Raw genomic sequence first — 15,612 nt, forward strand, 5'->3', positions numbered from 1 at the left:
TACTTGACTAACACATCATGTTCTAAATGTTTCTACAGTAACATGCACATCTAATTTTACTTTACATGCTTCTGTGAGTTAAAGGAGCGCAGTGAACTCACAATCAGTGCTTGTCAAGTGGAAGTAGATCAACATGACTACAAGCCTTCAGCGGCGTCTATCATGTAAAATCTCATTTAAATTGTATGAGCACGGTGCATTCCAAAGTACTGCAAATGTTGCAAACAACATTAATCCGTCGTCTCCATTTAAGATTGGCCGGGCCCAGCAAAGATGACACAGAGCAGCAACAGTGGAGCCTGCTTAACATCCAAGTCTCTCAGAAACTGGAAACCCTACAAAACCTTAAGGAGGATCACAAGAATCTGATTAACTATAGAAATTTTACAATGGTGAGCAAGTAACAAAAACACACACAAAATCTCAAACACTAAATCGTTTTATTTTAAAGGAAGCAGCTGATATCGACATTTCTGTTTAGGTTCCAGAAGGAGAACTGCTGTCTCCTGGGTCAGCTTCAGCTGTTCTCCAGCATGCAAATGAGTCCATTGCCGTGCTGAGAAAAATAGTATGTTCATTAGCATCCAAGTCAAATTCTACAATGGGTGTTCCCAGAGTGACTAGTTTTGAATAACAATGTACATTTGTTAATAATTTTTTGAGTCATCACACACTCACTGACCACAAATGTTGGTAGAGCCACACAATATACCAGAATACAATAAAATACTTCATCATTACAACACTAAAAACCAAACTTTTGCAGTGCCTTTATAAAGATAACAGTTATATATATATATATATATATATATATATATATATATATATATATATATATATATATATATATATATATATATATATATATATATATATATATATATATAACATGGGTAACTTGCACTAATGTGAAGGCACCATTAATGCTGAAAGGTACAGGCAGGTTTTAGAGAAACATATGGTGCCATCCAAGCAACGTCTTTTTCATGGACGCCCCTGCTTATTTCAGCAAGACAATGCCAAACCACATTCTGCACGTGTCACAACAGCGTGACTTTGTAGAAAAAGAGTGAGGGTACTAGACTGGCCTGCCTGCAGTCCAGACCTGTCTCCCATTGAAAATGTGTGGCGCATTATGAAGCGTAAAATATGACAACGGAGACCCAGGACTGTTGAACAGCTAAAGCTGTACATCAAGCAAGAATGGGAAAGAATTCCACCTACAAAGCTTCAACAATTAGTGTCGTCAGTTCCCAAACGTTTATTGAATGTTGTTAAAAGAAAAGGTGATGTAACACAGTGGTAAACATGACCCTGTCCCAGCTTTTTTGGAACATGTTGCAGCCATAAAATTATAAGTTAATGATTATTGTCTAAAAACAATAAAGTTTATCAGTTTGAACATTAAATATCTTGTCTTTGTAGTGTATTCAATTAAATACAGGTTGAACATGATTTGCAAATCATTGTATTCTGTTTTTATTTATGATTAACACAAGGTCCCAACTTCATTGGAATTGATGTTGTACTTTATCTAAATTTGCAAGCTTTCCAAAGTCAGACTATGGGATTTTTTCTTTTGTTTTCTTTAATAATGTTGTATTTGTCAAGAGAGATGACAATGTGTTATTTCTTAGGTGAGCTCTGCAGATGCTCCAGGCGTTAAGGATCACTTATACTTGGCTACACGGCGAGTTCTTCAATGCCTGGATGCTTTGACAGACCTTTTGTTAACTCCTGGAGGTGTTGGGGATCAAGAGACCCAACTAAGGATATTGCAGCATGAAGTGAATAACATATTTCATCTCAATAATTTGTTCAGTCTCAAACACAGCTGCCCTTGATGGACTCCATCTTCAATTCCTGTGTAGTGCGTATCAAACGAGCTGATGAGTCTGGCTGGCCTGCTGAATGAGGTGGCGTCAAAGATCAGTCCTGTACTTCAGAGTGATGGACCAGATGCTCTGAGCTGTTTAACATCCCTGCAGAAATGTCTGAAAAATGTCCCGTTAGTCATCACCTCTTTCAACGATCTCTCCTTGGACTCTCTGGTTTTTAAAAGCCAACATCAGGTACGAAATATTTCACAGAGTTTGATTTGTTTGGATATGTTTTAAATTATCATGACCGTTAACAGATAATTACCAACTGTGTGGCCAAAAATGGAAATGTTTTTAAGATGTACTTTGTCGTTGTTGGGTTAAAATGTCAAATGAGTTCAGATTGACAAAAGATTAATAAATGCCTTATACCGTATTAAGTTAAATTTGTGCCCTTGATGAGTATCTCATTGAACCGTTAGTGCAGTCAGTTGAAATACAGTAATTGAAAATTAATCTTTTTAAACTTAGGCAATTATTTGTGTATATTCCATCTTGAAGTTTTTTTTATTATTATTATTAATATATATATACATTATGCACAATAAACACTTTCCGCTCTTCTCCAACCAGTTGTGTTTTATGGAGGAGATTCAGCTGGGGCATCATGAAATATTCCCAAGTCAAAAAGAAATTGCCATTCTGGAGGTAATGTTAATTGATTTTGTATTGTTTTACATTGGTGTTAATGATGTATAATTTTACTAATAATTTTACAATATATTTAACAATCTTGAAGAATGGATTTTGTGATATGGTGCAACTACTATCGCACTACAAATGCATGTAACAGGAAAGCAATCTACAATTACCATAATCACAAACATTCATGTCTTTTCAAAATAAAGTGTACTCTTTGTCTCTCAGCAGTGTGCACTGGGCAGACATGGGCGAGAGAGTTCAGAAGAAAAGACCATGATACAGAAAGTTTCCCAGTCCTTACTTCATGGGATAAGTAGCCTACTGGATCTTGGTGAAGGATGCATAGCTGAGGAGCAGTTGAGACCTGTTCAAAATATTAGTCAACTACACATTTGTCTCCATAAAAATAAGGTCCGTGTCCTTCATTACGTATACTGTATTACATTGTGTCACAGTTGACTAGTTAAGTTATATTAACTGAATTCCATTAAATTCTGTTTAATCTAGAAGTTCCAGCAGGTTCTTGGAGCTCAGTTGACTTTTATGCAACATCTATCCAATCGAAATGCGGAAGTACTACGGGGGAAAGAGGATGAGCAAGCACAGCTAGCAGTTCGGGGCAAAGCTTTGCTCCAGCAGGCGCTACAACAGGAAGTGGCATCTCAATTGAGGCTCCAGGTCTATTATTCCCAAAGGATATACACCATACAAAGCCCTATATACTGAAGAAGCTAGCCTTTAAAAAAATGTTGGTTAATTTTTTCCCTTTAAGAATACAAATGAAGTTCAAGTGTAGTTATCCAAGGATGTCCTTGAATTTAATGTAACATGAATATCAGTCTTTTGACCACATGCTCTGTTATCCATTACCATTTATCCAACATGTCATTATGTTTCCAATTTCAATCATCATTTTAACTGTTTATGTTTGTTCAGTCTGTACAAGTCCCGAAATAAATGTTTATGGTTGGACCTGCCGCAGGAGTGGATCCGCTGGGAGGATAATTGCGGTCGTCTGGGGAGACTGCTAGACAAGCTTGACGTCTGCATCAGCAGTGCAGAAGCAGAGGGAACGGATGATGAGGAGTCCCATATCAAACACCGTCTACATGCCTGTCAGGTAAGTGAGCAACCATAACGTTGAAATCACTATGACCATACTGTTTTGTCATTAGGAATTGGTCAGTGGGCCCATGTTTTTGATGGGGTGATGAGGTCAGGACTTTGAAGTTTTTCATTTAACCATGTCTTTTGTACTCTGGGGCACAGGACAGAAAAGGTTTCCCCAAAAGCTGGAAGCATAGACTTGTTCAAAATATCTTGATACCAGGGAAACGTCAGGTGTCTCTTTTTTTTATGTATTTAAAAAAAATATACAATAATAATTTATTTATTTATTGTCCTGTTTGGCTGTTAGGTCAAGAAGAATGGAAAATCTGTATCCCTTTTATGCCGGAACAGTTTACTGTGTCACAGTGGAGTTTTTAAGCTTCCACTGTGGTTTCTTACTATTATAATTGAGGTTTATTGCGAATCAGAGTCGATCAGTTGAACAGAACAAAGTTTCTAGAGGGGAGAGAGAAACAAAGACAAAAGACAAAGCACTAATTATAAACAGGATGAGAGAAGTAAATCATTACATTATCTACAACAATGAAACATTAAATATGAGTGTTGCATGGGGCTGTAGTGCTACACCCTGTGAGGGAAGGACAGGACAAGATAGAACAGGACAAGGACAGGAGAAGAACCATGCAAGACAAGGGTTGTGAACCCGACTGTACAACTGAAGTGTGGTTAATTATATAAATTATAAAAGTCTACAGGATGAGAGTATAAGTGTGGGGATACACAAGCGATTTGTATATTAATGAGTTATTTGTCGCAGTAAGTGGGTGACCCCACACCCAGTGAAAGAGTCCTAGGGGTGTGTGCCTGCGGATACATGCAAGTAAATTGACACCGTTTTACATGCATAAAGACTGACAGAAGTGTCCTGTAATTGGTCGCACCGCGGAGGCTGACGACCCCACCCGATCAATCGAGGGGCGGGATTGGGCCCAGGGGTCCACCCGAGAGCAGCCCGGTGGATGGGACGCGTCCCACACCGAGCGACCCAGGGCGGTCCGCCGGCCCCACCGAGGCGCCCCGACAACTGGCCACCTGGTGGTGGCCGCAGGGACCCAATGCCACACCCCCCCAGCCAACCACCCCACCCCACCCACCGACCAACACGCCACGCCCTAGGTCCCCAACTGGCAGTCATTGGCCCTACCCTATGTATCAGTACTTCAGGTGTCTCGAGTGCCAACCGATTATCTTCTTGAGGTATTTTGTCCGCATACTGTAGTTAAATTGGATAGCGCTGTTATATCTGTTTTTTTCCCACGCTCAGTTTCCCTTTTTTCTAATGTTTTACAAGTAATTCCGTTCTTACCATTTGCTTCCACTGCTGCCCTGTGGTCCTGCAGTTTCACGATCATCTAAACATTTTCACAGTTGGAGTCGGCCCTTAGAATCAATTTGAGTGCTGGAGTAGAAGTTGACAGCTATGAGTACTGTTGATTCTCATTTTCACCCAGCAAACCTTGGTCCAATTGGAAGCGAACACAGCTGCTCTGGGACTTCTCCTGGATCAGAGATGTGAGCTGCAGACAGATCCTTCGTTTGCGCCCTCGATCAGCCATGCAGGTGGTGCTCTGGAGCTGCGATGGCGAAGCATCTGCAGCCGCACGGAACAGGAGGTTCGGCGCTGCAGTGACATCTGGGACAGCTGGGTCAGGTGGGCTACCTTGCAATACAGGGTTACCTCGCTATATTGCAGTTTTTTCAAGTGACAATAACAAAATACAATAAAACATAATCAAATAGAATGTAAAGAAATAAACTGGTTTATTAAGTGTAAATATTGTACATTTGGCAACTGGGTATGTGCCCCTTTAAGGGTTGTGGCCTAATGAGTGACAAGGAATTTGGCTGGATAATTTGTGGCCTACTGTAGCTCCTTGCAAGTGTTTTTTGTATTTCTGTGTTTGACTGTCCTTTTCAATAAATGGCTAAAAGTGCATCGGCAACATTGGCGTTCCTTTTTTTTTTCCACTTAAAAAAATGGCCAAGTAATGCTAGTAACACTGTATACTCACTCACTGTACAGTTCTTGGGGCATGTGGGAAAAGAAGAGCTACAGTCGCTGATGCACTTTTCAGCCATTTATTGAATGCTGAGGGAACAGTGAAACATATAAAAATACAATGAGCACACTCATGCAGGAGCTGTTGCTGACCACAGCTTACACACAGACACTCACAAACAGACTCACTGACGTCACACGCCACTCCACCAGGCACACACAGACACTACAGTACACTACAATATATTTTTTCTCTACATTTGAGGCTTGAAATTTTGTTTTTTGTTCAGAAACATTTACAAAGTGTATTTTAATACTGTAAGTGTGTGAGAGGGGTAAAGCAGAAACCATTGTTCATATGGTCTCTCTATATTGTGGATTTTCACCTATTGCAGGTGGGTCTGGTGCATATCTCCTACGATTAACGGGGGTTCAGTGTACATACTTTCTGCTCAGTGTGAGAAAGTTCAGTCATTGTCCTTTTGGGGTTGTTGTTACCATGAGCAACCATTGTCACCTTGTTACTGTACATAACTATGCGGTCAAGAATATATCCATATTTGTTCTGATCCATCCATCCTTCCATCTATTTTCTATGCGGATTGTACTCATTAAGGTTACGGGTGATTGGAGTCTATCTCAGTCGACTGTGGGCGAGAGGCAAGCATACACTGGACTGGTCACCAATCAATCACAGGGCACAAAAACAACCATTCACATTCACACTAATGGACAGCTTAGAATCTTTAATTAATGTAAGATACATATTTTGGGATGTGCGAAAAAGCTGGAGTAGCCGGAGAAAACCTGCACAAGCATGTGGATAACATTCAAACTCCCCATAGAGTCCAGCGGAGATTAGAACCCTAATCTCCTGTCTGTGAGGCAAACGTTCTAACCACTTGTACAATGTGCTGCCTTGTTCTGATCGAATGCAAAAGACAATTTAAAAAAAAAAAAAAGATTCAATTTGATCATGTAATTCAGCGGGAACATGCCACATTTCTATTTAAGTACGATACTGTAATTTGAACTGGATTTGTTTCTCAGTTTTACTTTTCTTTGCTGTTGACTACAATTATACTGTATCGGGTAGATTTATCTGGAACATGCACAATATCACAAAAAGTTAAAAGAAGGTTCTCTTATCAGTATTGGACCGAAGCCTCTGTCCTCTCCTCCCACTGAAGAGAGAAGAGTCATGTTCTGCTTCACTAAGTAAGATGTCTTTGTGTTACATTTGTTCTCCCCACAGATTTCAGACAGACTTTGGCTCTGTCAGTAAATGGCTCCTTGATGCCAACAAAGAACTGACGATTTGGTCGGAACTCACTGATACCTCTAATGTGAGCCAGGAGAGTGTTTACAGGGTTCTGATTCAGCTGCTGGTAAGACTCTATGTATAGCAACTAATGTCTGACTACACGCTAGTAAATCGGAAAACATCTGAGCACCTATAATTTGTGAATACCTGTATTGTCAAAATAAAGTCACAATTCATTCATTCATTCATCTTACCCGGTTCCGTTCCGGTTACCCTTAGCCTAGGGGAAATTTGTATTTTTAATAAGTGAATGTCAAAATTCCTATATAAACGCAATGCTGTCTCTCTAAACACCTACTATAAATTCAACCTTTATTCTCATGAAGCATTTGCTAGAATTATTGCTTATTTGACTGAAGTTGGTGTGTTTTTATCAAGTACAGTACATACTTCATAACAGAAATATATTGTAAACATTGTTGTACTTTTTTTACTCTTGTAAAATTACAGATTTATTTCACTGGTAGCCTATTTCTAGAGTTATTGTTCAATTCTGACTTCATTTTTGTATTGTTGCAGTAGTTTTGTATTGTGAAATGAGGGCTTTCGCAAGTTGTTTTACAATTTCCCCCACCGTTGGTATTAAATGACCTACCACACATCTTCTCTACTGTCTCCTGCACCAATGGCAGCAGCAGATGATAAGCAGTATATAAATGGCTAGATGGATGAGTCCATATTGTTGTTGTACAACTTATTAAAGTGAAGCGAAATCTGAAGTAATACTGATTGCATAAAATTGCATAAAACAATATAGCTCCTATAGTTAATGCATCATTCATGTTAGAGATATGGGATCTAAACACATACAGGTGCAATGTTTTCTCACAGAGGTTAAACGCTTTCTGTAGGACTTCTCTATAGAGATGGAAACCATGTCTGCTCACAAGCAATCTGCCACCAGAGAAGCCACTCGACTGCTCCGTCTGAGGGAAACGGAATGTCCTGGCCTGAGAGGGCGCCTCACAAAGATGGAGATCACCTGGTGCAAGCTCACCTCTGACCTGAGAAAAATACAGGGCCAGCTGCAACAGGTCTAAATGACTGCATGTAAACATATTCTTACAGTACATACGCTTTTCTCAAATAAATGAACCAACCGTATTGATTTTCATCTTCTCTCTCACACAAGTGGCATCAGCGGATTTTTCTTTTGTACCTCTTGAACTTTATTAACATGACTACAGTGACTTCAGTTTTTTATTAAATTAAGGAGATTTTAAGGAGGCAGTTTATCAAAAATAATGAGGGTTTTGGTGATCTGTTCCATCCCAGGGAGTAAAAATTCCTTCACTTCTACGACGATTGAGAGTAAAGTCCAAAAAAATGGGAGGACACCTTTAATTTTTAACGATCATTAATCACCACTGACTACAAATGCAGCTTTTCACCACTTGATTGCATGCCAGTTTATATCAGCCGATGAGTCGATTTTAATACAGTACCTGAATGTGTGCTACTCGCGTTATCAGAAGCTGCTCCTGATGTGGCCACCGATGAAGCTGCTGTCTGACTTGGAGGACTGGCTCAAGAAGCTGGACGTCCAACTGGAGAAGGAGAGAGAGAAAGTCCACAAGGCCACAGACGCTGCTCACATCAGGAGGACGCTGCAGCGCTACCAGGTACACATAAAACCTCAAGCCCCCATCTGTCTCTTTTGAGTTGATTGAGTGAGGAATTTATTCAAAAATCGCCAATAGCTTCATCTTTGTAGATACTATTGTGTGCTACCATCACCTCCCCAGAATCCTTAGTTATCATTACTGTCTGACAATCACTTCCCACGCAAACCAGTGTGCAAAAACACTTAAAAAAGTACATATTGCATAAACAATGCCGACAAAATCTTTTTACAGGTATTTTCTAATTTTATAGAAGCTGTGAAAAATACTAAAACACGCATACTAAATAATATAGAGAAAAGGGTTTGCGGGTAGGCAAACACTGTGGTGTAGTCGTTAGCTTGTCTGCCTCGCAGGTTCTTGAGTCCAGCTTTCCTGTGTGGCGTTTGCATGTTCACCCAAAAAGATGTGTGTTAGGTTCATCGAAGACTCTAAATTGTCCATAGGTGTGACTGTGAATGGTTGTTTGTCTATACATTATGTACCCTGCGATTGGCTGGCAACCAGTCCAGACTGTACCTCGCCTCTTGCCCCACAGCCAAGTGGGATAGGATCCAGCTCACTCGCGACCCGAATGAGGACAAGCGCTATAGAACATAGATGAATGGACGGAGAATGCAAAGTTTTGTTTGATACTGTCCGATATATGTTCCCCCTGTAATATAACTAAATAAGGCAACATTAGACAATATGACATACCAATATCATTATAAACATATACTGTTGTTTAATAAATTTGATTGTCCGAGTCTCATTGACTACCTTGAAATGACTCTTGTATGTGAATGCTATATTGATTTATTGACATATTTTTTCCCTATAGGCATTAAAGATGTCTTTGCTCAATGGGCAGCCTCTTCTGGAATTCCTCTCCCAAACTTGTCCTCAGGTGATGGGAGTTGATGTCCAGGCTCTTTGTGAACAAACAATCTACGGGGAGCAACTCGGTGACCTCAGACAGCGGTGGCTTCACCTGCAGGGGGCGTTGGACAACCAGGTCTCTTTTTTGTATTCTTCTTCAATATTTATATATGCTGTTGAACAAAGAGCAGCATTTACTGTGCAAGTAATCTGTTGGGTCTCTATAATGTGCTGTATGAGCAACTTGCCATAAACCTATTCTGTGTGGAAAGTGGCTTAAAATAAATGATGTGATTTGGCACAATCTACATTGAATTGATATTAAGAGGTGTCAGAAAGGTTCCAGGACCGGTGTCACAAAAGATATATCCATCCATCCATCCATTACCCGAGCCGCTTAGCCTCACAAGGGTCGTGGGAGTGCTGGAGCCTATCCCAGCTATGTTTGAGCGAGAGGCGGGGTACACCCTGAACTGGTCGCCAGCCACAGGGCACATATAAACAAACAACCATTCGCACACACATTCACACTCAAGGGCAATTTAGAGTCTTCAATCAACCTACCATGTATGTTTTTGGGATGTGGGAGGAAACCGGCGTGGCCGGAGAAAACTCACGCCGGCACGGGGAGAACATGTAAAGTCCACACAGGCCGGGCCAAGATTTCAACCCCAGTCCTCAGAACTGTGAGGCAGATGTGCTAACCAGTCATCCACCGTGCCGCTACAAAAGATATATTTCAAATCTAAAAGTGATGTTATCGCTGTCTTTTAAATGGGTACACTTGATGACCCCTTGAGCTAGGGAAAGGAATAAATCACATGGAGCCAGATCAGGTGAGTAGAGGGGTTTCTCCAGCACGGCGACATTCTTCTCAGCTAGGAACTGTCGGATGCTCAGGGCATTGTGAGCAAGCGCGTTGTCATGGTGAAAGACACGAGTTGTCTTGCCACCACTCTTGCCTCTTCTCGCGCACTGAATGAAGCAAATGCCGCGTGATGTCTTTCTAGACGTGACGTGACGTTTTTAGTTTGGATTTGAAAAAATACCTTTTGTGACTCAAGTCCGGTTACCTTTCTGACACATCTTGTTTATGCATTGCAGTTAATAAATTACAATGGCTCAAGCAAGGTTTAGGTTAGATAATACGTAAACATCAATGAAGTCATTTTGAAGCTTTTTAATGTTAAGATGCTGGGTTTTACTGTATAGTTTACTGTATTAAGTGATTCAATATTGGTTAAAGTTTTTTTTATTTATTTTTTAATCATTTCCATGATTTGCATGCTTGATTTCTTGTGCAGATTCACAGAGATCAAGAGCTCCATTACACTTGTACTGCCAGAGAAAGACAGTTGCAGCATTTCCGTCGCTCAGTTGAACAGCAGAAAAAGCATCTGAATCATTGCAAACATCCTGTTAGTCAAGCACAGACTCAAAAGGTTCTGCAGGAGTCGGAGGTATGCAAACAAGATGCAAATTACAGGTTATTTACACCGTGCTTTCTGCCTCTCTCATCTGATCTGATATTATTGGATTTTTCCTCCAGGCTGTTGTTGGAAGAATAAAGGAAGTGGTTGCAGCTTTGCAGGGGGTGAAAAACACGCGTGTGCTTGTCGAAAAGGAACATCCGTGTGATGTCGCTTTTTGTAACCAGGCTGAGACTGTCAGTCTTGCTTGTGAGGATCTCAGTCAGCAGGTAGAAATAGAACATAAAAGTTAATGATAAATTTGAAGGTGTTTAGAAGAGTTAGTAGGACACAATATAAGAAGTAATGCACTGCATTATATCAGGGGCGCACCCCAAAAGATGTCTTGGCTATAAACGGTAGATAACGGACTTGATATACTCTCTGTCTTTATATTAACGATACATTATGTGCAAGATGCTACCAAATTCTCTTTAGAACAAGTAAGATAAACGAAAACATCATTAATAAATAGTTAGCCTTTCTTTTTTCAATTGTTATTAATATCGCAATTACCCCGCCTCTTGCCCAAAGTCAGCTGGGATAGACTCCAGCTCACTCGTGAGGATAAGCGGTATAGAAGATGGGTGGATGGATGAATACATAACATCAATTCCTGTTTATGTATGTTAATGAATTAACAAATACTGAGATAAAGTAAAATGATTTGTATGACTTTTCCAATATATTACCATGGACAAAACAAAACAAAAACAAATGACTTAATTCATAATTACATAAATAACTATTAATCCCACTGAATCATTGTTTGGTGAACTGATTGTTGCACTCAAAGACCAAAAACACATCCATCCATTGTCTACCGCTTATCTGAGGTCGGGTCGCGGGGGCAGTAGCTTTAGCAGGGACGCCCAGACTTCCCTCTCCCCAGCCACTTCATCCAGCTTTTCCGGGGGGATCCCGAGGCGTTCCCAGGCCAGCCGAAAGACGTAGTCTCTCCAGCGTGTCCTGGGTCGTCCCCGGGGTGCCCGGAACACCTCAAACATCTAAAAACACACACTTGAGAAAATGTAGTTTGATTAAAATTATTAAGAGAAATATATTAATTCAAGGAAAAAACAAAATCCAACAATTTTGCTTCATGCGGATTCACAGATTCAAGCTTTGACACCAGCTTTACAGAAAATCGTCAAGGAATGGGTCTGTCTGGACAGAAATCTGCGTGAGGTTTCTCTGCACACCAGCAGGGTGCACTGTACCATGCAGCTTTACAGAGCGCCTTTGCTTTCACTGAAGCAGACACAAGGTTATCTGGAGCTTCTGCAGGTGAGCATCAATGTGTATTACCCAATGTACATGTGAAAGATTTAATGACTCGCTTATTCACAGCCATCATTTTTTGATGCATAACATTCAAAACTCTTCGAGATACATCCGGAATTATGATATGAAACGTGTTCTGTGCACAGCAACTCCAGGAGATGGGCGTACAAGGGAAGACGCTTTGGGCAGACATCAACAAATCCCTTCAGATTCTTTTGAAGACTCTTGATGGTGCAACAACTCAGTTACTGAATGATCAAATAGAACAAGAAAGAAAGCGGTCAGTAACATGGACTCACTGATTCTTAATCATCCTTCCATCCATCCATCCATCCATCTATCCAGCCTTCCTTACATCCATCCATCCATTTTCTATAGCGCTTATTCTCACTAGGTCCATGGGTGAGTAGGAGCCACCTGACTTCGGTTGATAGGTGGGGTTGACCCTGGACTGGTCACCAGCCAATCACATGGCACATATAAACAAACAACCATTTACATTCACCTTTACACCTACACCTAACATGCAAACTCCATACAGGAAGGCCAGAGTCGGGATTAGGACTGTGAGGTGGATGTGCTGACCCCTTTTTCCACCGTGCCACCAATGTAGTATTAAATATCAAATATTATATCTATTATATATTTTTTTAATTATTACAATAAATGGCTAAAAACAAAACATTAGACTTGACTGAAGACCCCTGATCTAAATGCTGCGGGAAGATTCAGTCTGGAGAATGCACCTTGGCTTGAAACCTGAGACAGCTGGAGGAATGAGGAGCTGACTACCTGTTAACAGGTGCACAAGTCTCATTGAGAGTTACAGAAGTCATTGAAAGAAACACCTGATTTTCACGAGTTAATTTTCAGTAATTAAAAAAATCTACTACTAATTTTGTCTGTTTGAAGTGTGACCATTGTGGGGTTTTCTTTCTTCATCAGAAGGTTATCCACACTAATTTTAACACATGTGCAAGACATAGGAGTTGACGAGAAGTTATAAATTCATACTGACTTCATCTCGTTCCAGGTGGGAGGACATGTTGGAAAAGTTGAAGGAGGAACACCAGAAGACTGACGAGACTCTAACCCTCTGGCAGCAGTATAATCACGCCTTTGATAACGCCTCCCGTCAGCTGGAACACCTTCGGTGTCAGTTCTCCTCCGTTTCACCCCAACAGGAATCACAGGTCACAGTCCACTCAGTGGAGCTTAGTTCAAGCACTTCAAATTGATTGGGGAATCTTAGTGTAACAAACTATTTTGATTATTTCTATTACCAAACAGGTGGATGGTCACTAAGCGCAATCAATTTATTTTAATTCTTAGAACCTTTCTTCTTAAAAAGAATGATTGAATAACCTTGACTCATCACGTACTTACGCTGATTCAGAAACTAATTCATGGCTGTTATGCCTCGTTTTACTGTGCTAAATTGATTCCCCTCATCTCGTACAGTCCACATGCTGCATTAGAGGTTGTTTTGAAAAACAAGCTTGAGGGACATGGGGTTCAACCTTTCACATTTTCCACATCTCTCCTCAAATGGAGTGACTGGATGGCAGTCAGAACATGCAATGTTTTCTATTTTACAAATGTAGGAATTAAAACAAACATGAGCATTTATTTTGTAATTGCTTTTACAATGACGTTATTAAATCTAACCTAATCAAATGTTCCCCGTCACCAGTGTCACCAAGGTTTTTAACTCTTCTTCTACTGCTGTTGATAGATTCCTCTTCCTGTAACCGATGATAACATCTGTTGTGATTTTTTTTTTTCCCATCAATGCAAAGAAATTGCAGAATTTTGCTATGGACCTTCAAAACAGCGTTGTAGACATGCTGGCCTTGTCAAAGCCTCTCGTTGGATGTCTCAAACCGCCGGTCCAAAATTTGGTCCAATCAGAGAGCATGGGGCTGTCACTTGAGGTCCTTCTGCTGAACCAGGGGATGTCCGACACAAAGAAAAATCGCCAGGTATTGTCAGTAATACAGGATAGCTTAACTGAAGTAGAAAGGCACAGGAGAAATTAATCACTCAACTGGATTCTCACAAGTCATACAAGTAGGATTTTAGTTAACATTTTTGAGGGAAATAGACTTTAGGAAGAGGCAGGGTACACCATGAACAAACAACTATTCACACCTGCATTGACACCTATGGACAAGTTAGACTCTTTAGTTAAGCTAATTGCACATTTTCTGAAATGTGGAAGGAAGCTGGAGCACCGGGACAAAACCGACGCAAGCACGGGGGAAAACATGCAAACTCCACACAGGAGCTCCCTAGCCGAGATTTGAACACAGAACCTCTTGACTGTGAGATAGATGTGCTAAATGTCCCATTTCTTTCTACAGGAAGATTTAGACAACCACAAACTATTTCACACGCAGCTGGAAGCCCTTGAGCAGCAGACACAAAACATACTGCATGGAGAGAAATCTAACATGAATGAAAAAGACATTGTGAAGGTTGGTTTGAGTTCTTGCCAACAGACAAGAGCAATCGTTGTTTTTTTAAAGTTTTACTCAACAAGACATTTTCATCATGGGCTCTTAAAACCTTTTATTTCTTGGCTGTATAGCAGGAGCTATTGAAACTTATTGAATTGCTTCCATCACTGGTTGATGTCAGTGAGATGAGCAGCTACATGACTCTCAACAAGCTGGAGAAAGACACACTGCACATGCACAGCAAAAAATGGAACCACGGAGTGAATCACATGTCTTCTTTGTACAGGTGAGAAAGTTTAATAATTGTGACAGTGAAATGAGACTGCGGTTGTGTAGAATGAGCCAATAGGGCAGAACAGGAAGGTAGGGGGTGTAATTCAATTCTCTAAAAGAGCTTTTGGCACAAAATTATATTCCTTTTTTGTTTGTATGAATGTCGTTTTGTCAGAATTTTGCAACGTGAACATCAGCAGTCCCAAGACTTTCATCAGAAGTGTCAAGAGCTAATATTTATCCTGGAGGAGCTGGAGTCAGAACTTCCAAGAGGCTTCAACCTCCAAGAGATACTTGCTGTCCATCAGGTACAATGTTACTATAAGGTTGTCTAGCGTTAGATTGAGTGTCTTATTGTGTATTGAGGACATTTTCGAGTGCAGCAGATGCAAAACAGAAAACCCGTCAATAATCAGTAAACAAGTCATCACATAAAACTACTGTAAGTGTCGTAGGTGAGGGAAGCAGGTATAGTATGCGATATAGTCTCATAAGTACGTTACATTGCATTTTTCTATCCAAGCAAATATCACTATAAGGCAAATGTTCCAAGAGGTGAATTAGAAAGTACTCGCACAAAACTCACAAAAGCATGGGGAGAACAAAAAAATTCCATATAGAAAGGCTCGAGCCAAAGTTATGTTCCTTTTGACTGGGAGGCAGACTAA

At 40.4% G+C, this 15,612-nt stretch overlaps 1 protein-coding gene across 12 annotated transcripts in view; it reads left to right on the forward strand.

The window, feature by feature from the left end:
• The window catches only part of LOC133468554 (nesprin-2), a 71,149-nt gene that overhangs the window by 19,669 nt on the left and 35,868 nt on the right, over positions 1-15,612 (forward strand). For 9 of the 12 annotated variants that reach the window (XM_061754613.1, XM_061754601.1, XM_061754611.1 and 6 more), the window contains 23 exons: positions 79-164; positions 254-392; positions 482-568; positions 1,638-1,787; positions 1,872-2,072; positions 2,454-2,528; positions 2,748-2,933; positions 3,030-3,200; positions 3,505-3,642; positions 5,105-5,304; positions 6,908-7,040; positions 7,828-8,010; positions 8,449-8,598; positions 9,422-9,595; positions 10,764-10,919; positions 11,009-11,158; positions 12,045-12,215; positions 12,359-12,492; positions 13,246-13,405; positions 14,012-14,194; positions 14,576-14,689; positions 14,803-14,957; positions 15,120-15,252. In XM_061754613.1, coding sequence (XP_061610597.1) covers positions 79-164; positions 254-392; positions 482-568; positions 1,638-1,787; positions 1,872-2,072; positions 2,454-2,528; positions 2,748-2,933; positions 3,030-3,200; positions 3,505-3,642; positions 5,105-5,304; positions 6,908-7,040; positions 7,828-8,010; positions 8,449-8,598; positions 9,422-9,595; positions 10,764-10,919; positions 11,009-11,158; positions 12,045-12,215; positions 12,359-12,492; positions 13,246-13,405; positions 14,012-14,194; positions 14,576-14,689; positions 14,803-14,957; positions 15,120-15,252 — 3,429 coding nt within the window. The remainder of the gene's footprint in view (positions 1-78; positions 165-253; positions 393-481; positions 569-1,637; positions 1,788-1,871; positions 2,073-2,453; positions 2,529-2,747; positions 2,934-3,029; positions 3,201-3,504; positions 3,643-5,104; positions 5,305-6,907; positions 7,041-7,827; positions 8,011-8,448; positions 8,599-9,421; positions 9,596-10,763; positions 10,920-11,008; positions 11,159-12,044; positions 12,216-12,358; positions 12,493-13,245; positions 13,406-14,011; positions 14,195-14,575; positions 14,690-14,802; positions 14,958-15,119; positions 15,253-15,612) is intronic. The other 3 variants (XM_061754608.1, XM_061754606.1, XM_061754605.1) reach the window with 3 other exon arrangements.

Source organism: Phyllopteryx taeniolatus, chromosome 18 (genome assembly GCF_024500385.1).
Source record: "Phyllopteryx taeniolatus isolate TA_2022b chromosome 18, UOR_Ptae_1.2, whole genome shotgun sequence".
NCBI classification, from domain to species: domain Eukaryota; kingdom Metazoa; phylum Chordata; class Actinopteri; order Syngnathiformes; family Syngnathidae; genus Phyllopteryx; species Phyllopteryx taeniolatus.